Source organism: Geotrypetes seraphini, chromosome 7 (assembly GCF_902459505.1).
Source record: "Geotrypetes seraphini chromosome 7, aGeoSer1.1, whole genome shotgun sequence".
NCBI classification, from domain to species: Eukaryota; Metazoa; Chordata; class Amphibia; order Gymnophiona; family Dermophiidae; genus Geotrypetes; species Geotrypetes seraphini.
In genome coordinates this window covers 139,592,879-139,620,641 of record NC_047090.1, presented here as the reverse complement: position 1 = coordinate 139,620,641, position 27,763 = coordinate 139,592,879, and the positions used below count along the sequence as shown (strand labels likewise).

At 43.9% G+C, this 27,763-nt stretch overlaps 1 protein-coding gene across 2 annotated transcripts in view; it reads left to right on the top strand.

Moving 5' to 3' along the window:
- WDHD1 (WD repeat and HMG-box DNA binding protein 1) overlaps positions 1 to 27,763 on the top strand; it is a 140,645-nt gene that overhangs the window by 53,318 nt on the left and 59,564 nt on the right. For both annotated transcript variants that reach the window (XR_004540079.1, XM_033951349.1), the window contains exons 6-10: positions 10,130 to 10,241; positions 12,001 to 12,051; positions 16,294 to 16,389; positions 19,567 to 19,659; positions 26,091 to 26,197. Coding sequence is in view for 1 of the 2 variants with exons in the window: in XM_033951349.1 (XP_033807240.1) it covers positions 10,130 to 10,241; positions 12,001 to 12,051; positions 16,294 to 16,389; positions 19,567 to 19,659; positions 26,091 to 26,197 (459 nt within the window). In the remaining variant the exon portion in view is untranslated. The remainder of the gene's footprint in view (positions 1 to 10,129; positions 10,242 to 12,000; positions 12,052 to 16,293; positions 16,390 to 19,566; positions 19,660 to 26,090; positions 26,198 to 27,763) is intronic.

The window sequence follows — 27,763 nt, the reverse complement described above, 5'->3', positions numbered from 1 at the left end:
GCCCGACCAGGGGGATCTACAGTGCAGCCGCAAGGGAGGTTAGCAACCGAGCCACTGAATGGGAAGGCTCAGTCAGTGAATACCTCCATGGCCAGGAAGACAAGAAAAAGCAGGAAACAGGGCAAACAGATCCCCAATACCAAGCGGGAAGCCATAGGAAGATGTAGAAAAGGAAAAGGAGGCAGAAAATCGAGAAAGTATACCAGAAGCCAGGGGAGAGAAAAAGAAAAAACAGAAGAATCGAAGCAGCTGTACGGGGGCGCCACCACAAAGTAAGCAACGGTCTCTCATCAGACAAACCACCGTTCAGACTCACGGCCTGCAGCGCCGCATTACACAAGCCACCCGCTCAGCGCTTCCTACCATTGGTGTCCCAATGTCAAGCGACCGACGCATAGCCACAGCAGGGAAAGAGCAGATAGGAGGAAAGAGACAGAAAGATTAAGGCCACCCCGACCCCGTAATGGGAGATTCTAGTAATAGATCTCATGGCACCAGCTAAGAATGCAATGGTTCCAAGGATTTTCCATCAAAGAGATCATTAGGGATAGACGCGTTAGTTCAGCTGTGACTTCAAGTCAGGTTGTTTTTCCATCTTGTTACCGTGGCCACTGTATTGTTGGTTTTGGAATGGCCAAGATGACCCTGGTACAAGGATTTTATTAAGGTGAGTATAGGATCCTCTCCAGTGTTGGCGCTGGTGAAAGATCTGTTGGTTCAGGGGCTGATCTAGATACATATCTGTTGTATCTTATGGCCTGGCTTTTGATAAGGTGAGAAAAACAGGATATTCCGTCTAGGTCATAGCTACTCTATTATGTTCTAGAAAGACTGTGACCTCTTTATCCTATGTCTGTGTGTGGCAAGTTATTGCCATGTGCTCCTCTGTATTGAAGATCTTGGATCTTGTGCAGGTTGGTTTGAACAAGGGGTTGGTCTTAGGCTCCCTGAAAGTGTAGATAGTGGCCATAATTTGATAAAGAGGTTTATCCCAGGAAAGCAAGCAGCCTATTCTCACATATGGGTGACGTCACCGATGGAGCCTGGATGCAGAAGCCTCGCAAGCAGATTTGCTTGTAGAAATTAGAAGTTTCGAGTCGACTGCACCGCTCATGCGTGAGTGCCTTCCCGCCCAGCGCAGAGCGAGGCTCCTCAGTTCTCAGTTTTCCGCAGAGCCAAGAAGTCCGTCTTTGACTCTCTGCATTTAACTTTCTTTCTTCGTGCCTTCTCTCTTCGCAGTTTGTGTTTATTTTCTTCACGAATCGCTGTGTTGTTTTATTTCTAGTTATAAAAAAAAAATTTTCTTTCTTCTGTTCGACTGCTGGGGCAGGCCGCCAGGCCGCAGCCCGTGGGCTTCACTTTGCAGCGCCTATTTATCCCAGGACAAGCAGGCAGGTATTCTCACTAGTGGGTGATGTCATCCGACAGAGCCCCGATACAGACATCTTGCAAGCATGTCTTGCTTGAAGAAACTCAGAAGTTTTGAGATGCCCGCACCGCGCATGCGCCAGTGCCTTCCCGCCCGATGCTCCGGACGTGTCTCCTCAGTTCTTTTTCTTCCGCGGAGCTGAGAAGTCTATCTTCAATTTGCGCCCATTGAATCTCTTTTTTGCCGCGGGTTGAGTTCTTTTGGCTCTCCTGTGCATTTATTTCTTTCTTTGATTTCTTTTTTAAAAAAAAAAAAAAAAAAAATTTTTCCTTCCGATACCGGGTCGGCCGCGTGGCTGGGGCCCCGCGCCTTCGACCTTGCGGCGGAGCTTTTCCGGCCTATGTCCCGGCCGATTACCGGTTTTAAAAAGTGTAGCAAGTGCCAGCGCGCGATTTCGCTCACGGACCCTCATCGACGCTGCTTACAGTGTCTGGGACCGGATCACTTCCCGAAATCGTGCCGGCCTTGCTCCACTCTGATGGCGAGAGCGTTTAAGCGTCGCTGTCTGCTGTGGGAGTCCATGTTCAAGATGGAAGCTTCATCGGATCCTGCAGCTTAGACATCGACGGGTGCTTCGACTCCTTCGGCGAAGCCCTCTGCCTCCCCGGCTGTTTCGGGCCTCCTGAAGCCGGCATCGTTCACACCGGTTTCGGCCCCGACGTCGGCGCCGGTGCCTTCATCCGTCTCCTCGGAGCAGGTATTGACCCCGACTGTTCCACCAGTGGTGCTAAAGGTGCCGAAGACTGGCAAGCAGAAGCACGCAGCACCCAAGGAGCGCGGAGACCGTGCGGAAGGGCCCCCTTTTGGTGCGGATCCCTCCATATCGGCTTCGTTGCGGTCCATCCTGGAGGCTCAGTTCGTGGAGCTCATGCAGACCATGGGGCCTCGGCTGATTGCCACCATCCAGGGTGACCTTCCAGCTTCGGCTTCGAGGGGCGGACCGCCCCCTCCTCCTCCTCCTCGCCGCACGACATCGTTGCTCGGCGAGGAGGAGCGGCGAGCGGTGTCCGGGTCCTCGAGGAGGTCCTCCATTAGCACTGTACCTCCTTTGGAACCGATTCCCTCGAGGAGGGCCTCCCTTAGTGATATGCCTCCCTTGGAGCCCATTCCCTCGAGAAAAGCCTCGTTTAGTGACCTACCTCCCTTGGAACCGATTACTCCGCCCCATGACTCAGTATGGCGTCCACCTTCGGGGCCACCCAGTCCTGGGCATAGCAGGAAGCAGGACGAATTCTTCTGAACCCCCTATCAAACCTGGGCGGCGAAGGGGGAGGCGCCGCCTCTGCGATCGACGGCATCGAGTCCAATCTGCTCCTTGGAGGCGTCTGACCCAGTTTCTCACAGACGGGCTCGATCCCCTTTCAGGCATCGGGAGGGGCATCGATCCAGACATTCTTCGAAGCATTCCTCTCGACACTCGACCGTTTCGCCTCAGAAGAAATTGCCTCGGTTGGGGTATGCGGCTTCGACTGGGTCTCCTCCTCCGGGCCCGGAGTTCGAGGACACCGAGGTTTTCTACTCGTCCTGTTGCTCGCAGGCCTCTCTGGAGCCTGAAGCCTCTTCTTCTTCTAGTCCGTCTCGCAGACCGGCGACGGCAGACCAACTGTCCTTTTCATTGTTCCTCAGGCAGATGGCGGATGACATGGACATTACTCTCGATGCTGGGTCTCGATATTCCAAAGAGTACCTCGATACCATGCACTTGCCTCGTCCTCCGGCAGAGTCCTTGCGGCTTCCCCTGCACAAGCTCCTCGACCAGACCTTCATGCGATGCTTCGAGTCTCCTTACTCTATCCCTGCGGTCCCTGGCAAATTGGATGCGCGGTACCGCACGGTGCATCATAAAGGCTTCGAGGGTCCTCAGCTTTCTCACCAGTCCCTCCTGGTCGAATCCTCGCTCAAGCGGTCTCATCCTGGCCAGGTCTATGCTTCAGTGCCTCTGGGCCGCGAGGGCAGAACCATGGATAAGTTTGGTCGACGCATCTATCAGAATTCGATGATGGCGTCTCGAGTCCTGAATTACAATTTCCACTTTGCAGCCTACTTGGAATTTTTTCTACCTGTGCTTCGGAAGTTCACACCGTACATCGAATCCCAGGCTAGGTTTGAGTTTGAGGAAGTGGTTGCTTCGCTGTCCCAACTTCGGCTTCAGTTAATGCAATCTGCCTATGATGCGTTCGAGCTCTCCGCCCGAGCGGCGGCCTGCTCGGTGGCGATGCGCCGGTTGGCCTGGTTGCGGACCATTGATATGGACCCGAATCTTCAGGACCGCCTGGCAAACGTCCCGTGTGCTGGGGCGGATCTTTTTGACGAATCCATCGAGACTGTCACGAAGAAGTTGTCTGACCACGAAAAGTCCTTCCAATCTATCCTTCGGCCGAAACCGAAGCCTCAGCAGTCTTGACCTTCTCGTCCGCCGTTGATTTATCAGAGGCGTTATCAGCCGAGGCAAACTCCTCTTGCGAGGCAACTGGCGAAGCGTCAGCCTCCCCAAAAGGGTCAGCCTAAGTCTCAATCGCCTGCTGTCCCTAAGACCACTCAGCCTTTTTGACTGTCTCGTCGAGGGCATAACCAACCTTGTTCTGCCTCCCCCTGTTTTTCCCATCGGAGGGCGCCTCCATCATTTTTATCATCGCTGGGAGGCCATAACAACTGACCTCTGGGTCCTTACTATCATCAAGGAAGGATACTCTCTTCATTTCCATCGGGTCCCTCCGGACCACCCTCCAAGAGAGTATCCTTCCAACTTGACTCAGACCGCCCTTCTTCTCCAGGAAGCTCAGGCTTTGCTCTGGCTTCGTGCCGTGGAGCCGGTCCCGACGGACCAACTGAACCAGGGGTTTTACTCCCGGTACTTCCTTGTTCCAAAGAAGACGGGCGACCTGCGACCCATTTTGGACCTCAGGGCCCTCAACAAATTCCTAGTCAAGGAGAGGTTTCGCATGCTGACACTTGCTTCTCTCTACCCTCTCCTCGAGCAGAACGACTGGTTATGTTCTCTGGATCTCAAGGAGGCCTACACTCACATTCCCATTCATCCGGCCTCCCGCAAGTTCCTCAGATTTCGGGTGGGATATCTACATCTGCAGTATCGAGTGCTTCCATTCGGCCTGTCCTCGTCTCCCAGAGTCTTCACGAAGTGTCTGGTGGTGGTGGCCGCTGCACTCCGGAACAAGGGTCTTCAGGTATTTCCATACCTCGACGACTGGCTCATCAAGGCCCCGTCAGCTCCAAGGGTCATTTCGGCGACCTTGACCACGATCTGCTTCCTGCAGAGCCTAGGCTTCGAGATCAATTTTCCCAAATCTCATCTGCATCCTACCCAGTCCCTTCCCTTCATCGGGGCGGTACTGGACACCATCCAGCTTCGAGCATTCCTTCCTCCTCAGCGCATGGATGCTCTTCTTCGTCTCTGCCAGTCTGTTTCTTCTCGCCAGTCCATCTCAGCGAGACTCATGATGGTCCTCCTGGGCCACATGGCCTCTACAGTTCAAGTGACGCCCTTTGCCAGGCTCCATCTCAGAATTCCTCAGTGGACCCTAGCTTCTCAATGGACTCAAGTGTCAGACCCGTTGACTCGACACATCATAGTCACTCCTGCTCTTCGGCAGTCTCTACTTTGGTGGATGACCTCTTCGAATCTATCCAGAGGTTTGCTGTTTCACACTCCTCCTCATCAGAAGGTTCTCACTACCGATTCCTCGACCTATGCCTGGGGGGCTCATCTGGATGGGCTTCGCACTCAGGGATTCTGGACCTGTGCGGACCGACTCCATCAAATCAATCTTCTGGAGCTCAGAGCCATCTTCAATGCTCTTCAAGCTTTTCAACATCTGCTTCACGACATGGTGGTCCTCATTTGCACCGACAATCAGGTCGCCATGTATTATGTCAACAAGCAAGGGGGACGGGCTCGGCCTCCCTCTGCCAGGAAGCTCTCAGAGTCTGGGATTGGGCGGTTCGCCACAACACCTTCCTCAAAGCTGTCTACATTCAGGGGAAGGACAATGTCTTGGCAGACAAACTGAGTCGTCTTCTCCAGCCTCACGAATGGACACTCCACTCCAAGCCCCTTCATCAGATCTTTGCTCAGTGGGGAACGCCTCAGATAGACCTCTTTGCGGCTCCCCACAATTTCAAGCTGCCTCAGTTTTGCTCCAGGATCTACGCTCCTCATCGCCTCGAGGCAGATGCTTTTCTGCTGGATTGGGGGAATCGCTTTCTGTATGTGTTTCCGCCATTCCCTCTCATTCAAAGGACTCTGGTCAAGCTGAAGTCCGACCATGCCACCATGATTCTGATAGCTCCTCGGTGGCCCAGGCAACCTTGGTTCTCCCTTCTACTTCAACTCAGCAGCAGGGAACTGTGCCTACTTCCAGTGTTTCCTTCACTCCTTACTCAGCATCAGGGGTCTCTGCTTCATCCCAACCTGCAGTCTCTCCACCTGACAGCTTGGTTCCTCTCAACGTAACTCTGCACCAGTTTTCCCAGGCGGTGAGGGATGTCTTGGAGGCTTCCAGGAAGCCTGCTACTCGTCAATGCTACTCCCAAAAATGGACTAGATTTTCTTCATGGTGTATTTCCAATTCTAAGGAGCCTCAGCGAGCCTCCCTATCCTCTGTTTTGGACTATCTTTTACATCTGTCTCAGTCTGGTCTCAAGTCGACATCTATACGAGTCCACCTGAGTGCTATTGCGGCTTTCCATCAGCCTCTACAAGGGAATCCTCTCTCCTCTCATCCTGTGGTTTCCAGATTTATGAAAGGACTTTTTCATGTCAATCCTCCTCTCAAACCGCCTCCAGTGGTTTGGGATCTAAATGTTGTCCTTTCTCAGCTTATGAAACCTCCTTTTGAGCCTCTGAGCAAGGCTCCACTAAAGTTTCTCACTTGGAAAGTGGTTTTTCTGGTGGCCCTCACATCTGCTCGCAGGGTCAGTGAGCTTCAGGCCTTGGTGGCGGACCCACCTTTCACAGTATTCCATCATGACAAGGTGGTCCTCCGCACTCACCCGAAATTCCTGCCTAAAGTGGTCTCTGAATTTCACCTCAACCAATCCATTGTGCTTCCAGTGTTCTTTCCAAAGCCTCATTCTCATCCTGGAGAATCAGCTCTTCACACTCTGGACTGTAAACGTGCTTTGGCTTTCTACTTGGATCGCACCAAACCACACAGAACTGCTCCTCAACTTTTCGTCTCCTTTGATCCAAACAAGTTGGGACGACCTGTATCGAAGCGCACCATCTCCAACTGGATGGCGGCTTGTATCTCTTTCTGCTATGCCCAGGCTGGATTACCCCTTCCCTGTAAGGTCACAGCCCATAAGGTCAGAGCAATGGCAGCCTCTGTAGCCTTCCTCAGATCGACACCGATTGAGGAGATTTGTAAGGCTGCCACTTGGTCCTCGGTTCATACATTCACCTCTCATTATTGTCTGGATACTTTCTCCAGACGGGATGGACAGTTTGGCCAAACAGTGTTACAAAATTTATTCTCTTAAGTTGCCAACTCTCCAACCATCCCATTGAGGTTAGCTTGGAGGTCACCCACTAGTGAGAATACCTGCCTGCTTGTCCTGGGATAAAGCAATGTTACTTACCGTAACAGTTGTTATCCAGGGACAGCAGGCAGCTATTCTCACGTCCCACCCACCTCCCCTGGGTTGGCTTCTCTGCTAGCTACCTGAACTGAGGAGACACGCCCGGACCATCGGGCGGGAAGGCACTGGCGCATGCGCGGTGCGGGCATCTCGAAACTTCTGAGTTTCTTCAAGCAAGACATGCTTGCAAGATGTCCGTATCGGGGCTCTGTCGGATGACATCACCCACTAGTGAGAATAGCTGCCTGCTGTCCCTGGATAACAACTGTTACGGTAAGTAACATTGCTTTATCCAGGGACAGCAGGCATATATTCTCACAACCCGCCCTCCTCCCCGGGGATGGCTTCTTTGCTGGATATGGAACTGAGGACCACGAGGTGGGGATGCGCCCTCTAGTGGGCAAGAAGGCATGCACATGCGTGGTGCAGCATAGCAAACTTGAAACTTCAATCAAGTTTGCTTGAAAAGCTGTCCGCGCTGGGGCTCCGTAGATGACGTCACCCACATGTGAGAATATATGCCTGCTGTCCCTGGATAACACCTGTTACGGTAAGTAACTGTGCTTTACGTCCCACTCACCTCCCCTGGGTTGGCTTCTCTGCTAGCTACCTGAACTGAGGAGACACGCCCGGACCATCGGGTGGGAAGGCACTGGCGCATGCGCGGTGCGGGCATCTCAAAACTTCTGAGTTTCTGCAAGCAAGTATGCTTGTGAGACGTCCGTATCGGGGCTCTGTCGGATGACATCACCCACTAGTGAGAATAGCTGCCTGCTGTCCCTGGATAACAACTGTTATGGTAAGTAACATTGCTTTATCTTCACTCACCAGGACAGGTTATTGAATATGCCTGATTTGGAGAACATTTTTTGGTGTTCTCAGGACCGTGCTGGGACATGTTTCCTCCGCACAAAGGACCAGGTGAGTTTCTCTGGTCACATCTGTGTAGCAGTCTTCACTTTCATGGAGGCTGTCTCTTCAGTTCTTCATGTACTCCTACGAGCCTAGGCTCTCTGAGTTTTATTCATATGGCAGGTTTTACACACTTCATGTGTTCACCCTGCACTCCAACTCTGTTTTCTCTTGAGAGTCTCCGTGGGATCTTATGCAGTCCTTCCTGTTTTCTCTTGCTGATTCTCCTTGAAAGGTTCTCTTTGATTCCTGGAATTAGGGCATCTCATCCCTTCTTTCTCTTACTTTCCAAGAACACGGGACGCCTGTTTTTTTCTGGATCTCAGACCTCATGGCTCTGCTTCCTGGTTTTCCAGGCAGCCGCCGCATGCTCCCATTCCTACGGCTTTCCAGCTATGCTTTTCAGTTCTTTTCAGCCGTTCAACTTGCCAGTATAGGTTTTTTCTCTTCAACTGGTATTTGCTCCCAGATTCTTCAGGAGCCGTCTAATTGTGCTGGCCACATCTATTAGATTACAGGGCCTTCTCATTCTTTCCTTTAAAAAAAAAAAAACCAACCCAAAATCCGGTTTTTCCCTGTTGTTTTTTCCAGGGAAATGGTTCAGATGCTTTTCTCAACCATCTCATTTTCTTTAGATTTCAATTTCCATACCCGAATTCCTGTCATTGGGCTACTCCTTGACAGCACTCTTCGGAGAGTGTTTCTTCTTTCAGATTGCTTTCAATCTCTCATCCGTCTGGGTCCGCAGTTTTTTCTTTTTTCAATCCTTTCCTGCCAGACACATGATGATTCTTTTGAGCAACAGGGCTTCTCCTGTTTCTGTTATGCCGCTTCTCCTGTTTCTGTTATGCCACGGGTCAGACTACATTCTTGTACTCCTCAGTGGTCTTTTGTTTCCAGTGGTAGCAGATGAGGGCTTATCTCTCAAAGCATGTATATCTTTGATCTGCAGTTGCTTCTCTTATGATTGATCTCCTCTAGTCTGTCTGGAGATTCCCTTTTTTCTTTGTCCCCTTCTTGCATGGTCATCATGCCTGATGCATCTTTTTTCTGCATGGGGGGCTCGTATAAGTAATCTGCAGCCTCAGGGTCTTTCGACTGCCATGCATCCTGGATAATGGGTTTTCCTTATGTCTCTCACCTCTGCCAGAAGGGTCGGTGAGTTTTCATTCAATGCTAGCAGATTCATCCTTACCAGTCTTTCATCTTACCAAGGTGATTCTGTGTTCATGTCCACAGTCTCTTCTACTAATTTTATCTCACTCAGTCAGTTCTTCTGTCTGTGTTGTTTCCTGCACCTCGTTTTTCCGACGAGAGCTCTTGCTTTGTATACTTTGGACTATAAGTGGTTTTTTGTCCTCCTTGTTTCACCGGTCAAAGCCGCAGCGATTTTATCCAAACCTTTTCTTTTGATTCAACCCAGTTTGGTATCCTATATTCATGAGAACCATTTTCTTCTGGCTGATTGCCTACCTCTTGTTCTGCTTTACTCAGACTGGCCTGGCAGGGGGATATCGTGTCCCAGTCCCTGAGTTCGTTTCTGGCAGCTTTTGTTGTTTTCCTTACAGCTATATCTTTAAGGAACTCTGTACAGATGCCACCTGGTCCTCAGTGCATTCCTTCACTTCTCACTATTGTATTTCAATTGTATTTTATTTGGCCAACTCTCCCACCATCCCATCTCTGTTAGCTTGGAGGTCACCCATCAGTGAGAATATGTTGCCTGCTTGTCCTGGGATAAAGCACAGTTACTTACTGTAACAGGTGTTATCCAGGGACAGCAGGTAGATATTCTCACAACCCACCCACCTCCCTAGGTTGGCTTCTTAGTTGGCTTATCTTAACTGAGGGACCGTGCACCTACGTCGGGTGGGAAGGCACTCGCGCATGTGCGGTGTGGGCTGTCGAGAACTTGTTCAAGTTCTTGAAGTGTCTGTACTGGGGCTCCGTCGGTGATGTCACCCATCAGTGAGAATATCTGCCTGCTGTCCCTGGATAACACCTGTTATGGTAAGTAACTGTGCTTTTTGAGCCCTTGCTCTTAGCCCGTTACTCTAATTGCTTGGTGGCTTTTTCACTTTAGGAATATATTGATATGACTTGTCTCTCATCAAGATTTTACATAATGATGAAAAGATCATGATTTATGAGATATGTAATTGTGTATGCTGAACTTTTTTTTATCTTCAGTGATTTTTTGGTGAAAATTGTGCAAGTGGATGACAGCAGTCAGCAGAAGACTTTGCGAGGACATGAGGCTCCTGTCTTAAGTCTGGCCTTTGACCCCAAGGATGCATTTTTGGTATGGTCTATTGGCCACTTTAAATGTGTTGGTTTATCTAGCTATATTTTTAAACTAGACTAGACTGATAGCGGCAAGTACTGTCATGCAGAGGGTCTTAGGTTTGATTTTAGGCTAAGTTTCTGTTCCCCCCCCCCCCCCCAACTCAACCTGAGCAGCCAAAGACATTATGGAAATAGTGTTGACAACTGTGGTGGAAGAAGCCAGTCATTGTACAACAGTGACATCTAGTTGCTGGATTTGTTACCCACAATTGCTATCTTAAGGAAACAGCTTTGGTATGTAATTCTGGTTTGACTACTTTTGTACTGATTGAACCAAGTGAGTTGGAGAGGATATAAAATAAGGGCAAACGTGGATATTTGCTAGTGCAGGCCACTAATGATTTATCCCAAAAGAAGATTGTTTCAATTGAATTGGAGATTCTGGGGCCACGAGATCACTGCTAGGATAAAGAAAAAATTGTAATTATGCTGGATTTCTTAGCGATGTATGTATTATGGAAACTGCATAGTTGTATGCGGTATATAAATTTTTAAATAAATAAATATTGCTAGATGTTAGGGCTTTTTCAAATGTTTGCAATGATTTGCCTAGATTTAAGAGAGGAATTTTTTTTACATATAAAATACAATTGGCTGACATTTTAATGTGTTGCCCTCTGTATCACCTCTAAAGACGGAATTGCCCAAACATAAATAATACAAAAATGGTTTATCTTGATGGATATTCCCTTTCAGCTAAACTATATCCACAAGGGAGATGCTATCCCCTATAAATAAATTTAGCAGATTATATGTCACAAGGTTATATGTCACAAGGTTATATGTCACAAGGTTGGTTCTTAAGTATGCCATTCCTGTCAGTAAAATGTAATGACGTCAAACTGGCACAATTTCTACTAATTCTGTCCACTATCCACCATCCAAAAGTAGTATACTGAAATGGTTCCTTTTTAACATCAGATTATTGGAACCCCACTCCCTTTTCCCGGCTAAGTGCTGTGCAGGTTAGTGCTGCATTACTAAAAAAAATCTAAAATTAGTGAAGTTTAAATTTTAAGAATGTTCTGTACACGTCAGCCTAATGATCAGCCATAGGAGCTCCAGTAAGAGATTATCAGTACTACATTGGCCTTGATTTGAACAGAGATGCATTATTCTCCAGCACTATCATCTCTGTGTAGGAGACAGGGTAGTAGAAATTTGTTGTCTAGGTCAGACAATTCAGGCACAAAAGCCACTGAAGACTAGTCCTTTGGCTGTTGTGTGCTGCACAATAGCACTTCAAGAGGTTAAAGAAAAAGGAGAGGGAGGGAGCTTTCCTACATGAAGCATCACCTTTAAAGAGACAAATGGAACGAGGAGCGTATGGCGCAGTGGTTGGAGCTACAGCCTCAGCACCCTGGGGTTGTGGGTTCAAATCCAGCGCTGCTCCTTGTGACCCTGGGCAAGCCACTCAGTCCTCCATAGCCCCAGGTACATTAGATAGATTGTGAGTCTACCGGGACAGACAGAGAAAATGCTTGAATACCTGATTGTAAAACCGCTTAGCTAACCTTGATAGGTGGTATATAAATACCTAATAAACTTGAGAACTTGTAAAGGAGAGGAATTTAGAATATATATGTTACTAAGTAGAATAAAATTAACTTTTAATAGACATCAAAAATTCTTTATGACTTATGTTTTTTAAAATAAAATTGTATTTCTATGCAACAGAAATCATTGTCCTGATATAGATATATATTTTTTTACAGGCATCAGCCAGCTGTGATGGTTTTGTTAGAGTCTGGAATATCGCAGAGCAGGTAAACACTTTCCATTTAATTGTGCTACCGTCTGGAGGCTTGGGTTAATTTCTTACCCAGTCATGTGAAAAATATGCATCCCTTGATAGACATCTTAAACTGAAACCAGGGCCTATTTTGACACAGATCACATTATTTGCAGTCTTTATATTTCTCCAGAGGGTTTTATTTTGAGGGTCTAGAAGGCATCAGCAGAATTGTAGAACACTAAACATTGTGCAAAAAAGGTTGGGAGGATATTTGAGTTGAGTGGTTTGTTAAAATTTTGAAATGTAAAAAAGTAAGGCTATTCTGTATGCAGTTTAGTTTCTTTAATTTGCAATTTTTCAGTTTGTATTTTATATTTCTTACCTTTTCATTACTTTTTATTCTTTAATGTTTTTAGAGCTGCATTTTGATTAAAATTTGTAATTATCATTTCTTTCACAATTACTACTACCACTAGTTATCATTTCTATAGCTCTACTAGACATACATAGTGCTGTACATCAAACATAGAAGAGACAGTCCTTGCTCAAAAGAGCTTACAATCTAGTCAAGACAGACAAAATGGACAAGAAGGTGCTCATGAATTACAGATGGAATGATAAGATGATAACCACTGCTAATAGTCTATCTACAATTGATTCTATAAACTTTCACCTAAAATACCTTAACTTCTGGACAATATGACGTATGAGAGAAGGATGAGAGCAAACATCACAAGACCAGCAGTTGCAAGAGGCTATCAGTCTTGTTCTAGGCTATTTCTTAGCCATCCATACCACTGAATGACTACAAAATACATGGATTGAGCCAACCTAGCACATAAAATCAATCTAATAGCTGAGTGCCAAAGTATACCCTGGCTACCTACCCCTCTAAGTCAGATGCCAGACTAGGGAAGGGAGAGAAATGCCATACGAGGGAAGGGAAGGGAGAGAAATGCCAGACGAGGGAAGGGTGAGAGATGCCAAACAAGGGAAGGGCAGGGGAAGGGACTGGCTCTGGAAGGGTGTATTTTTACTGCTTTGGGATGCTGGAGGCTGGGTCGTTATCCCCTATTTTAAAATGTAATTAACTGGGTTCTTTGTGTTGTTTTCTAGTTAATGAATGGCTTAAAAATTCTCCAGTCATGGTACATGGTCTTGTCGTGCCATTGAGGCTTGCGCGCATCTGAGAAGCTGAAAGCTATGCCTTTGATAGTTTCACTACTAGCAGGGCCTCCCAAGGCAGATAGATTTCAGCGGAGATATCAAATTAACGTTATACCACCCATCTGGGCAGCAGCAGATTAGCAGTGTTGGAGGCAGAGGATCACGTTTGATGCAACAACAGCGACAACATCGAATTTATACTGTGTAGAAGAAAGGCCCTGCAATCTACTTCTGTATTCTGCCACAAAAACTTAATGATGATGATCAAGTCGCTAGGACTCGAACTTAAATTGATGGCACATAACAGCTTAAAAATTATAACCTGGAATGTGGATGGAATTGGTTCACCTATTAAACACAAAAAGATTTTACGTGCTTTACACTTACAAAAGGCTTCCATAGCCATATTATATGTGTCACAGAAACAAGTGGTGGTGATAATACAGGTAGATATGTATATATATGTGTGTGTGTGTGTATATATATATATATATATATATATATGTGTGTGTGTGTGTGTGTGTATGTCCGGAGCAAATCAGGGCAGTAGAAGGGCCCGAAGCAGCGTGTGAACACTGATACATACGCTGCTTAAATCGCCAGTTGTGCCCGCGGGAACGGAAGGGGGGGGGGGCGGCGGCAAATGACTCGGGTCCCGGGCAGCGGAAAGTTGCTGGGCTCCGCAGGCCTCCCCACCCCACCATCCTAACGTCAAACTGATACCTGAGGCCGGCCACCACCACTTCCGCAGCTCGCTCGCGCTTCGGCCGGTAGGTGGAGAGCAGGGAAGCTTTTGTGATGCACGAACACGCAGCAGCAGGATGGACCAGAAGCCGCGCATGCGCACTTCCTATGTGTCGCTACAGCTCACGGAAAAGCGGCACACACTTAGAAACTGCGCATGCGCGGCCTAGCATTTTATTATATTAGATATATATATATTTGTGTGTGTGTGTTTCATAAACTTATATTCAATATTCTGGCTATACCTGAGATTCCCCCATGACAAAACTGACCCAACTAAATCCCTTTGATTTGGGACACATTGGTTTTTTTTTTTAGATATATGATGCACACTTCATTCAAATCACCAAGATTATACCTATCTATCCAATGCTCACCAAACACATTCTATATTGGATTATATCTTGATAGATACTGGTTTATTTTCTAAGGTGGAAGAGGCAGTAATAGGACCCACAATGATATATGATCATACCCCAGTATGGATAACCTTAAAATTAGGAACAATCCAAGGTCCCTGTAGATGCTGGACCTTTCCATTAGACCTATACACAGACCTTAAATTTGAGGAATATATTTAGAAAATGGGCAAATTATAGCTGTTTTAGCACTCTTTGCTCCAGTAGCTTGGACTTAACTAGCTAGGAAGATGTTTAATCAACTGCTGCTGTTTTCTTAATGAGTCATAGAGAAGAAGACTGCAAAAAGGCCTGGGAGTAAAGGATTTTAAATTTGTCCTACATCAGTGATTTTAGTTTAGGATAATTGTTAAATTGTGCAAACAGTTATCTGTGTGTATCATAAAAGATTGATGGTATTTCACAGTGCATAGGCAATATGCAAAGATAGGAATCTCACTCTTCCCATAGTCTCACTTTGTCATAGTAAGATAGAAAAGAAGGAAGGTAGCAGAAGACAAGCTTGTGGAATCATGTCTTTAGCATTTATTATTTTCGAGATGCTTGGTGTCATAAATTTGCATTTCAGATGTGGGCAATACCATTAGTAATGAGTGCACAGTCCAGTAAGTTCTCAGTCAAGGTTTAAGTGCAATTTACATTTTCAGATTTGCTAAGTCAGTGTTCCCAGTCAATGTGCCATGGTCTTAAGCCAGTGCATGAACTCTGCTCTCAGCACCTTGCAGCAACAAGAGACACCAGCAATGGCTTTATAGTATGCAAAGCTCCTTTCTGAGCACTTATGTAGATAAACATGCCTCTTTCCTTCCTAGATGCAGCATGAGCTCTGGAATGCTGGAATAAACAGGCAGCATGAATGGCATGGATAACTGGGCCCTACTTTATTCGCACATTTCACATAATAGTTCCTCTTTCCTCCCCTCCTTTGAGTGCTTCTAGCCTATAATGAGGCTTTCAGTGCATTCCTAGTTTTTCTTTTGGCCATTTAAGTCCTCTCTCATATCCAGACAAGCTGGTGCATTGAAAGATATGTTTGAAAAATAGGTGAGAAAACCCAAAAAAACACTGTGGAGAGAGATGATTTTCCTGAAATGGACTTTATTATTAAAATATATATATAAAAAAGTCAACATAGCAATCCACATATAAACCTTAAGAACCTAGTTCGCTGGGAGCATTGGGCCCAACACGGTCCATGTTTTGACAAGAAAGTCTTCCTCGGGTCCCTGCTAGTCCTAGGGTGGAAAATACATGGAAAAGCTAAACAATCCAAAAGTACCAATGTGTAGAAGCTCCACATGAACCGCGATGCAAAAACCAATTCAATAAGAACGCACGTTTGAAATAGTGTCATTTTTAACCTGAAGGGGAAAAATAGGTGAGCCTTGAGTTTGAAAAAGTTGGGAAACACTTGGTTGGATCATAAGAGCAAGAACTCATGGCAGTCATTTCCTATTGGTGATCTGTACGGGACAGGAACGTAGGAAGATCGCTCCAGCCCCGAAAGCCCGCTAGACCACAGGTAAGGCCGGGATGCCGGGAGGGAGGCGGGGGTTGCTCAGAGCCGGACGAGAAGTTATTTGCGGTACTTCACCATTCGCGATCCGGCTCTGCCCCTATCCCCCGTGAATACCGAGGGAAAAGTGTAGTCCATCTTTGAAAACATTCTGGGCACTTAATTGATTTTTGATACATATGCCATCATGCTGGGTAACAATCAACTGACTTAACATTGAATTAGTGAAATTAAGAGGTCTATTTATCAAAACCACATTGCATTTTATTTACCATGATTGTCATTGTTTGCTGTTGAGTCTGTTTAATTATGCATATCAGTGCAAGACTAGGTTTGATAAAGAAATGTCCAAATGTAGGATGAACCATTTTAGAAACGGTTACAAAGTGTGGAAATAAGAAAATGTCTTCTAATGTGCCATTTCCAGATATGTGAGATGAGTTGGTCCTTGCTACAGAAATGTAATGATGTGGTAAATGTGAAGTCTATCTGCAGGCTTGCATGGCAGCCAAAAAGTGGAAAGGTAAAGAACATTCATCTATTCTAAACTGAAGTGATTTTGTCTGTGCTGGGGATGCGACATTCTACCAACTTAAAAAAATTGTTTTTATAATTATTATGTGTATATATATAGGATGTAGATAAATGCTAGTATGTTGATCACTGTAAATATTCCTAGCATAGAACTAAGGTTCTTAGTAGAACTCACATTTTGAAGTCACTTGCTTTAAGGAAATATTAATTGAAAAGAGAACTGCTTCAATAAAATGTAATATGTTCTCAACACATTTTGCTTTTTAATTATAATGGAGGATGAGGATTTTTGTTCTTTAAGCAGAAAGTAGGTAGTTTGTTAAAAAAAAAAAAAAATTTGTAGGTCGAATATTTTATATATTACTTGAAGAATAACAATGCTCGTGTCGCATCCAGCAACTGGCGTTGAATTTTTGGAGTTTTTTGGCTGACTGAGACATATCTGGTTGAGCTGATATTCATAAGCTGGCTAGTTAAGCCCAAAGATAAACCTGTGTAATAGGCAGGTCTGTCTGGCCTCTGAACTTAGCCAGTGGCCCACTGAATATTGGGTGACCGACTGTCACACAACATAGCAGGTCACCGGGTTAGCTGCTGACCTGGATATTCAGCAGGGAGTAGCAGCCTATTTCCTGCTGAGTATTGGCAGACAGTTGGCTATGTGGTTTTTTTTGGCTGCTGCCACATATTGGGCGGAAGATTTCAGCATATTGTCTACAATGGCATTCAGATCTTTATCTGGGGTGCTGACTTCGAAAGTGGACCCTAGGATCTAGTAACTATGATTTGGATTGTCATGTATGTATAGTGTGGAATATAAAATGATTCTGTCATATTCAGTGCATTTAACAGTGAAGCAAATGTTATAATGTGGCTTAGGCATTGAACATAATAACATAGTGTAGAATATAGTGTAAAAACAAATTTAGAGGCAGATATTGCTACTAGTGCACTAGAACCTTGTTAGGTGCTGACTTCTATAATGAATTTTATGATGCAGTAAACATTCTAGGTCTTCTTCTTCCCAGTGTATTTCATAGAACAGAAGTCTCATTACATAAGACATATGAATTGCCATACTGAGTCAGACCCAAGGCCCATGTAGCTCAGTATTCTGCTAACTGTTGCCAAACCAGGTCATAAGTATCTGGGAGAATACCCCAAAGTACCAAGATTCCATACCACTTATTCCGTGGGTTTCTCTATCTCAACCTTAACTGTTTATGGACTCTTGCCTCCAGGAATTAATGTAGCAATATTTAAAAAAGGTTTGGATTAAATGCTTTTACTACTTCCTCTGGCAGTGAGTTCCAGAGTTTATTTATGCAGTGAGCAAAATATTTTTTCCTATTTGTTTAAAAAATATTACTGTGCAGCTTCATGATGTGTCTTTAGTCTTTGTACTTTTTGAAAGAGTAAATAATTGATTTGCATTTATCTGTTCCACTCAACTCAGGATTCTGTAGATCTCTTATCATATCCCCCTCAGTCGTCACTTCTCCAAGCTGAAGAGCCCTAACCTCTTTAACTTTTCCCCAAAGGGAATTGTTCCATCCCCTTGATCATTCTGATTTCCCTTCTCTGTACCTCTTTCCAGTTTTGGTACTTCCTTCTTGAGATGGGGCAACTAGAATTGCATGGTCACACCATGAAGCAATAGAGGCATTATTTTTTAATTTTACTATTCCTTTCATATCATATAACATAACAACACACAACACATTTTTATTTGTATATTGCGATATACTGTGAAGTTCAATATGGTTGACAAAAATTAACTAAAGACCTTATATAAGCAGTGAGGGTGCAAATACACATATCCTAAGAGCAAGACCAGATCTGTGTCAGATACAATCATGATAAATTATTACGGAGGGGGGGGTTAAATTTTACGGGGAACCCCCTCCCCCTCCCCAAGTGAGCAATTCCTAACATTACTAACAGAAAGTGACTTTCCTCTTGCAGTGAAAAATGCACATGGTTACCTTAACGGAGATGCACGTTTCTCTTCATTCCCACCTTTTCTTCTTGAATTATAAACACCGACTTAGGGGGCAATTCTATAAAGGTCATCAAAATGGGCACCAAGATGCAGCTTGCTCATTGTTTAATGGCATCTGGGTGCCCAGTTTCTCATAGAATACTAACATAAATTGCACTTAAGTGCCAACATTTAGATATGCCCACTTATGTCATGCCCATGTGGGATCCCTACGAGGGTCAAGATAAGGAAATTGGGTCATTAGGGCATAGACAGGGGGGTGGGTAAGCAGAGTGGGCAGACTTGATGGGCTGTAGCCCTTTTCTGCCGTCATCTTCTATGTTTCTATATGCCAATAGCAGGTGTTAATGCATGCACCTACATTTATCCCTTTAGCTCATAACTTATTCAGCCCATGTGCCTCCCTTGTATGCCCCCTTGCTGTTCTATAACTTATGCACTCAATTGGTACTTTATTTTTGATAGACTCTTATAGAATGAGGGAGATGATGTGTAGTTAGTTTAAAACAAAAATAAAATAGGACTGTGTAATATTTTAAATAGGTTAGTTGGAAAACTGCTCTATTCAAATATGAGATTAAAAAAAAATTTAAAAAAATGCTATTAGTTGGCAATATTATGTAGAACATGACCTAGTGCAGGGGTGTCCAACCTTTTGGCTTCCCTGGGCCGCATTGGCCTAAAAAAATTTTTCTGAGGCTGCACAAATGCGCAAACGCTGCAACAAGACAGAGGAGAGAGCCGGCAAGATGGTAAACACCCAGGGGCAGCAGAGGAAAACACTGCATCGCCCTTGACCAGGGCCACACAAAATTCTTCACGGGGCCTTGGGCCGCAAGTTGGACACCCCTGACCTGGTGGCTATTTTTTCAGTGTCTTTTGCATACTAACCCTCTCCCCCCCTTTATTACAAAACCATAGTGTGTTTTTTAGCGCTGGCCATTGCGGTAACAGCTCCGACGCTCATAGAATTCCTATGAGTGTCAGAGCTGTTACCGCCGTGACTGGTGCTAAAAACCGCGCTAGGTTTTGTAAAAGGGGATGGGGGTGAATGGACTGTTCGGTTCTATATCTGCCATCATTTACTATGTTCTGTTAGAAATCTAGTTTGTAATGGTAATAATTTTAGACGGGTTGGTCTCATATCATATTTTCCTTTACCAGCTATTGGCAATTCCAGTAGAGAAATCTGTGCAACTGTATGAGAGAGATTCATGGAGCAATCAATTTAATCTTTCTGATGATTTCCTCACTCAGGTACATGCTGTCAGGCACTTCTTAAATGGCTCCTGCAAATAAATTAAACCAAATAAATATTTAATGTATGTTATATAATCAGGTTTATAGGTTAATAAGGGTCATACAGTTGGCATAAGCCTGGACAAAATAATCTGGTCCAGATTTAGAGCCAACTCAGCATCGGGCATCAGAAGGATAGGAATTGTATAACTGATCAATGGCATCTAAACTGCTCCTTAGTATTCTTATTAGACTAGTCATCAACCTGTGAGTTTTGTGCCCGTTGACCAGTGGAAAGAGACAAATCAAATAGTTCCATGTGATTTGCCCTTTAAGGGTACCATGCAAGCACAGATGTTCAGTATTTTTCTGTCTCCAGCCGCTGGTGATAATTTACAATGTAGATCCTGGGCTTTAACCTGGTAGGGTTCTGATAACCTTGGAAATATTTGAACAGACCCAGGTTTTTTTCACTTTGCTTTTTTCCCAGCAGAAATTCTTGGCACAGTTGTCAATCAACTGTTAGACACCACTAGATGCAATTCTATAAACAACGCCTAACTCGACTTAGATGTCAGTAGGCATCATAATTTTAGATGCTGGTATAGTAGGCCTAATTTACATGTACCTTATACAAATGCCTAACGATGTCTAAATCATACCAGGTCTATTCTCCACAACTAATTATGCCCACTTTCCAGTAGGTGCGGGTAGGCCCCGGTAGGCGCCTTGATGTAGGTGCTTCAACGTGTTACACACAGAACTCATAATTAATAGTGTTATTTTATTTTTAATTAGCTTTTAATTTTGAGTTCCTTGCATTACTTGACTAGGTACCACTGATCTGGCTGCCTAGCTTAGGCTCCATTTATAGAATCAGGGTCTTTGTCTTTCGTAAAACAAAAGTATATTTTTTTATTCTTTTCTATTTTATGCTATTTGGCTCTCTGTATTAAGAAAAATATTGGTCTCTGTTGACTGTCCCTTGTGGGATCTCAGAGAATTATTTAATTTTCCTAGTTTCTTGTGTGGTGCATTGCTCTCTCTAATGGTTACCTCGTTTGCAGCCAAATGACTGGCCATTTTTCTTTTCTTTTTTTAACAGTCATACTCCAAGGTTTCATGAAAGACGATTTGTCTGGCAGTCCTGAAAGTAACACTCCTGCGCTACCCCTGCTTTACTTGGGCAGGATAAAACAATGCTTTTAAAATCCTTTTAGGAGCATAATAAGCTGCAGTTCATTAACAAAACTTTAGAACTGAATTGGATTTTCTTCATGGTCTTTTAAGCTTGAGTACTGGAAGTGCAGTAGCAGTGGCACCATTTTAGTTCCTTCCGGCCAGACTAGCAGTTTACTCTTAGGAGATGTGTTCATTTTTTTTTTTCCTTGGAGGCAGTTCATGAGGCAACTGTTTTGTTTTGCTGGTTGGTCTAAAAAAAACCCAAAACGTAAGTTGAGAGGTAATCCTTAGAATTATATACTTGCCTGTCACTAACTGCATTGTAGTAATAGAGAGAGAGAAAGCAGTTTATAGAACTTCAGATGTACACTGCACTTTTCTTAGTGGACCTTGTTAAAAGAAAAGCGAAACAGAGATGGACAACTATTATTTTTTAAATCAGAGTTACTTTACCATTCAAAGACTGATTTGGAACTTGCCCTTGGAAGACAAATTATATATTGAAGCAACAAAAATAAAATGAAACCTTATTTCAAGATTCTAAGAAAGAGACATATCCCACTAGCAAGAAATTTGTGCAGAGCAGAAGGTTCTCATTTCAATCTAAAAACCATTACACAAATGTGCAATCTGAAATATTGGCTGAGAAGTAACTCCTGCACTCTGAATGTAGAGAAAATAAAAAGGTGAGTTCAAGTTTAGAAATGGAGTACAGGCTCAGAGAAAAAGTTGTTGCTAAGATTGCTCCCTGTTTTGTAGTAATTGTCTGCATGTTTTTCTTAGGACACGGTTGTTAAGCAAATTGCTCAAGTGAGGAGTGTCTTCAGTTCCACCCTCTCCTGTCTCCTGGACCCCTCCACACCTTACCTTAAAGCTCTGGTGGTCTAGCAGTGAAGTGGGGCAGGAGTGATCTTCCTCAAGAGACTGCTGCATAAACTCATGGCAGCCATTTTTGATCGCAGTTTTCATGGGGCAGGAGTGTAGGAAGATCGCTTCTGTCCCACTTTACCGCTAGGATGCCATGCTGCCATTTCCACCAACTAGTCATTAACCAGGTAGGTAGGTAAGTGAGGAATAGCTGTAGTATTTTCCAGTGTTTGATACCTGTGAGTGAATGCATGGAGTTCTAGAATGTTCAGTTCCCTCAGCTTGTGCTGCACATGGGGCTGGAACTTTGTTAGGGGAGGCAGAGATGGTGTCTTCCAGAACAGGCTGTTAGTTCTGTGAATTCACTAGGTCCTTTCTCTAGGCTGTTCTCTGGAGACTGACGTTCAGGATGTGTCAAGTGCTTTAGGAGCAGTTTCTTTTCAAAATCAATAAATGAAGGAATTACTAGATAATAAAGGGCAGTAGCTTCTTTTGGCATGAATACCTTTAAACCTGACAGTTTCAGTTTAACACTGCTGTCTGGAATTTAGTGCATGTGTATGCATATCTTCTCAGGTGAAATTCAGTGTGCATTTACTCCTTTGATTTTCAGAGGTGCCTTTGTTCTAATGCACACCTTGTCATAGAATATTTATTTCTGGTATGTCCCTTCTGGATTCTATACACGAGGGTGAGCTACTTTTTGTAAAGGTCTGGATGACTTTGGCCAGCGTGGTGGATTGCTGCCCTAAGTCACTTCCCGAGAACAAGGCTTTGGGGGAGAATTGCAATTCCTTTCATCGTAATGGAAGATTAGATTCTTACCTTCGATAATCTTCTTTCTGGTGGTCCCTGTTGGGGCAGTCATCCAACAGATGGAGTGGTGTTGGTGGCTCCAGATTGGCCATGAGGATTGCGGTACAGAGATCTCGTGCAACTACTAGTAGAAGATCCCCTGCAACTGCCTGTTTGGAATGATCTGTTAACAGGTTCTGGTGTGGATGGAAGGATCTAGCACAATTCTTGCTTCTGGCTTGGCTCTTGAAAGGGCATGGCTGACTATAAAAAAAGGGTTATTTCTACTCTTTTCTAAGAAGAGGTCAACTTCACTCACTTATGTGCGAGTTTGGTATATTTTTGAGAACTGGTGTGCTGACCATTATCTTGCTCCCCTAAAGACTTTGTTACCATCCAAACATTCTGGAGTTTTTACAGGGCAGTTTGGACAATGGCTTGCCCTGTCTTCTCTGAATGTCTAGTTAGTGACCTTGTCCTGCTTTCAGGGGTTTCTCCTCTGGTTTCCCTTCTGGATGTTGTTTGTTTCCTTTGTGGGAGTCTATCTTATTCCTTTCTCGATCTGGCCCTGCATTCCACCTTGGGACCTCAATGTGGTCTTATCAGTGTTGGTGGTAACTCCTTTTGAGCCCTTATTCAGTTGTTCATTGAAGGATCTCACCTTGCAGACAGTCTTTCTCGTCGTAACATCTCGGTATTGCAGGCAATTTCATGCTAGAAGGATGGTTGTGTACATAGGGAGAGGAATGACCAGTAGGAAAAAGGAGGTATTGATGCCCTCTGGTGAGATCCCATTTAGAATATTGTGTACAATTCTAGAGACTGCACTTTCCAAAAAATATAAACAGGATGGAGTTGGCCCAGAGGAAGGCAACTAAAATGATTGGTGGTCTGCGTCATAAGGTGTATGGGGACAGACTTGCCAAGATCTCAGTATGTATACTTTAGAAGAAAGGTGAGAGAGGGGGGAGATATGATAGGTATTTAAATGTCTCTGTGTGGTATAAATATGCATGAGGCAAGTCCCTTTCAATTGAAAGGAGACTCCAAAGTGAGAGGGCATAGAATGAGGTTAAGAGGTTAAAGGCTCAGGAGTAATATAAGGAAATACTTTTTTTTTACATAAGGGGTGGTAGATGTGTGGAATAGTCACCCAGTAGATGTAGTGGAGACAAAGACTATGATTCTAAAATGGCGCCTAAGTTTTACTGGTTTTAAGATCGTACCCCGACCTGATTCACTAAACGGCCCACCACCCACTTAACAATCCGATCCAACCCATACAAATTAGTAAAATCCCATGCAAAATAGCCAAGCGATTGATTCACTAACAATTGCTTGGCTATTTTGAATCAGATTTTACTATCCTAAAATCCAACTGCTGTAGACCTGTTGGTAATTGTGTTACTGACAGGTCTGCCTGGTTAAAATTTTTATTTTTTTTTAAATTTTTATAATGACACTGATATTTTGCATGTATTATACATGTAAAATATCAGCCCAATTAAAAAAAAAAAAAAAAAAGCCGTGCCCCCTCCCTTCCTGAACCATGCCGCGGCTTCAAAATTATGGCAGGAGAGATTCCCATTCCCTCTAGCTTTCGTACTGACTGCCGACTCCCCCCCACCCCCATCGCTTCAAAATTATGACAGGAGGGATGCCCATTCCCTCCTGGCACCGGACGCTGACCCCCCTCCCCGTTTCTGTCCCCCCTCCCTGTAAAAGTTGGGAGCAGGGGCGGTGCTCAGTCCCTCCTGCTCCTCGGCCTCCTCTGACGTGACTGGGCCTTAGGGCCCGCCCCAGTGCATCATGTGATACACGGGGAGGGCCCTAAGGTGCCCCGGGCTCCTCCCCAATCAGGGACTTCCTTAGGGTTGCCTCCAAGGCAATCTTCTTTTCAAAGTCTCTCTTTGCCCTTGAAGGTGCTCCTTGAAGGTTTGTTTGGGTTTTGGTTTTGTTTTTTTTACCATTTGCCTCATTTTATCATAGTCTCCTTTTCAAAACTTATGTATTAACATATTGGATTTCCTGTGTTTAGTTAACCCAGTTATGAAATCAAATCTGGTCATGTTAAAGTGGCACCAGTACCATTACCTCTTGTACCAGATCATGTGGTCCACTAAGAAGTAGATCTGCTGCAGAATTGCTTCCCATCATGTTGGTTCCTTGAAGGCAAGGACTGCTTTATGGAGCTTTATCTAGAAAGTTTATCTCCCTAACATATCTTGATGTTATGTTTATCAAGTCAATATTGAGGGTAATTGAAATCAGAAAATCTCCCCCCCCCAAAAAAATAAAAAAATCCTACCTTCAAATTATGCAATGATGGAGAACATAAAGTTTCAAATCTATAACAGTTATGGAGATAAAAAGACCTCAGTTCAAAAGGAAGCTGCATGCACAGCTACAACTATCTGAAAAGCAAGCTCACATTCATCATAGGCCAAAAAACCTCCACACACCATAAATAATTCAGTTACTGTACTCATAAATCTCCAAACATTGCTGTGTCATCAGATATCGTTCTTTTAAATATGTTTTTGTAGAACCAGCTCATTTGATTGCTTTTCTTTCTCTGAAACGTCTTGAGTGTGGAATACCAAATGTACCTAAGTGATAATTAGCTCTGCATCAGCACAGATTCAGTAATTTTCTTTCTAAAAATTTTTTCTTCAATTTAATTACCCTTTTCGTTAACCTTGGATCCCAATTGAGGACTAGTGTGTGATTAAGATAAGGAATGTTTTCTTTTTTCCTTTATACTTTGATCCATTATTAGGATTGGAAGTCAACCTAAATGTTATATTTTCTTGATTATACTTTCTGTACAAGTTATGCTTGATAATAATGTAAAATCTTATAAATAAATTAAAAACAAAAAAAAAAAATCTCCAAACATTGCATTAATAAGTCTAAATTGTATACAGAGCATATCGATTATTCCACAAAACTTCAAACCTAAGAAAAACAGTCATTTTAAAAACCAATTCAAGTTATTTAGCCTTCTCCTTTCCAAAAATTATATATTTGAAGTTGCCTGTTTTGCAATCACAACTGCTGCTTCTGGGGAAAACTCGAGCTCCCAGCAACCTGTGTCTAAGGTTTTCAAAATGAGTCGTTATTATGTGCCCTAAGTCTGACCTCTAGGTGTTGCAGCTGATATCTGCACCTGGAAAAATTGTTCTCCCTCCCCCCAAGAGGCTGTGAATACCCCTCCACTGCATTCTCAGCTCTGGATGGTTCCTGGAGCAGAGTTCTTGCTTAGGAGGCCAAACTGAAGACTTGTATGTAGGTACGACCACTGGGTAGGCCAATACTCTATGTTGACAAATTTTTGAACTATTTGTAATGTCTTTCCTATTAACTTATTTCAGTCCAGAATGAGATACAAGTTTTGAGTCTCATGTAAACTGTTGCTGCAGTGTGTTTGGAATTCAAACTTTGTTGAATGTTCCCCTTCATTAATGGCCTAGAATGAGTCTGAAGCAGTTTCAAATTGTTTGGAAGTGCAATGAGTAGGACGCTGCTGTTTTTAAAATTCCTTACAAAGATTTTGTCATGCCTTATAAACTGTATGTTGTAATAATATTAGTCTCACCTTGTAGATCCTGAATGTTGTGTCCTGGTCCCCCTGTGGGCAGTACTTATCAGCAGGTAGTATTGATGGCTGCATTGTTATCTGGAATGTGGTGACCAAGCAATGCATAGACAGGTATGCATAACTTTTCTTACTATATTCAAGGCATGAAATTCAGGTTTACTACAGTAAATACCTTGTACATCTTTTCACTTAGTTTTAGCACTATGAGCATTTATAAATATAAAACAAAAATGTACAGGCAGAAACTGATCCAGAAAAACAAAACCTGCCCTAGGAACCAAAAACATTACTATGAAGTCCTTCAGTATATCTGCTATAATAATTCCCTTAGCGCGCATGCGCACTCAAACCTGGTGGCTCCATGCGTCCGTAGCTCCGTGGCTGGCAGAGAAATTTGTATTGTAAGAAGAAGAGAAGTTGGTAAAGTGTTCGGCACGTGAGGCACGTACGTTCAATTTGCTGCGAGTGGCTGTTTACTTTACTCAGCAGCAGTTATTCTGTGCCGTTTGCCGCTTGATTTAAAAAAAAAAAAAAAAAAAAAAAAAAGGTAGGTGGGAGAAGGGGCACAATAATTGACATCCCCCTAACATCACCAATATTCCTCTGACATCCCGGACCTCCCCCGACATCCCCCTGACATCTCCACACACACACAGAAGGATAGGGGGCCAAACAGACGGGACATTGACAGACTGACAGAAAAGGTGGCAGTGAAAGACACACATAGAAGGATAGGAGGCCAGGGGGAGAGATTGAAAGAAAGAAAAAAAACAAAAAACCAGACAGTGGACAAGGAGAGAGAGACACACAGAAAAAAAGACATACAGCGGCCAAAGAGACAGACAGCAAAGAAAGACAGACAGACATACAGCGGCCACATACAGCAGCCAAGGAGAGAGAGCAAAAAAAGAAAGACAGACCACGGCCAAGGAGAGAGAGAGAGAGACAGAAAGAAAGACAGACACACACATCTATTCTAGCACCCGTTAATGTAACAGGCTTAAAGACTAGTGATATAATAATACAACTACCACAAAAAACAACAAATGAATGATTGGATGAGCTCAGAGATAATTTAACATTAATGCAACAAATAATGCAACATTAAAGCTCTTATTCTGAGGTCATCTTACATTGCAGGCATTTCACAGTAATGTTTTGATTTTCTGAAGTAGTTAAAAACACCAGTATAAATATTTATTAACAGTCTGACAAATTTTGGAGGTGAACATCTTGGCTGTTGTGCAGCTGGTAAAAATTATCACATGGATGATTTAAGTATATGTAGGAATTTTAAATTTAAGTATTAATGGATAAAACATTCAATGCAAAAAACTGTTTAAACAACAACAAAAAAATCTACACTTCCCACTAGTAGTTTCTCTTCATTTGATCTTTGTTATATTTTTGTGCCTTTTCTGCACTGGTGACTCAGCATGTCTGTATTTGATTAATTTGGAAAAGGTGCTTCCTTAGCTTTACTAGACCAGTCCAGAACCTGTGGGTTATGTTCGCTAACCAGCTGATAGAGACAGAGAAGCAGCTCTGCCCAATAAGGTTATATAGTCTTAGCTCCTCAGTATTTCTCTGTCTCCAGCACATGATGGGCTAACTGTGCAGCTTCTGAGCTAATTTGTTTTCAGGTGCAAAGAGCATATGAGTAATAACAGTAGGTGA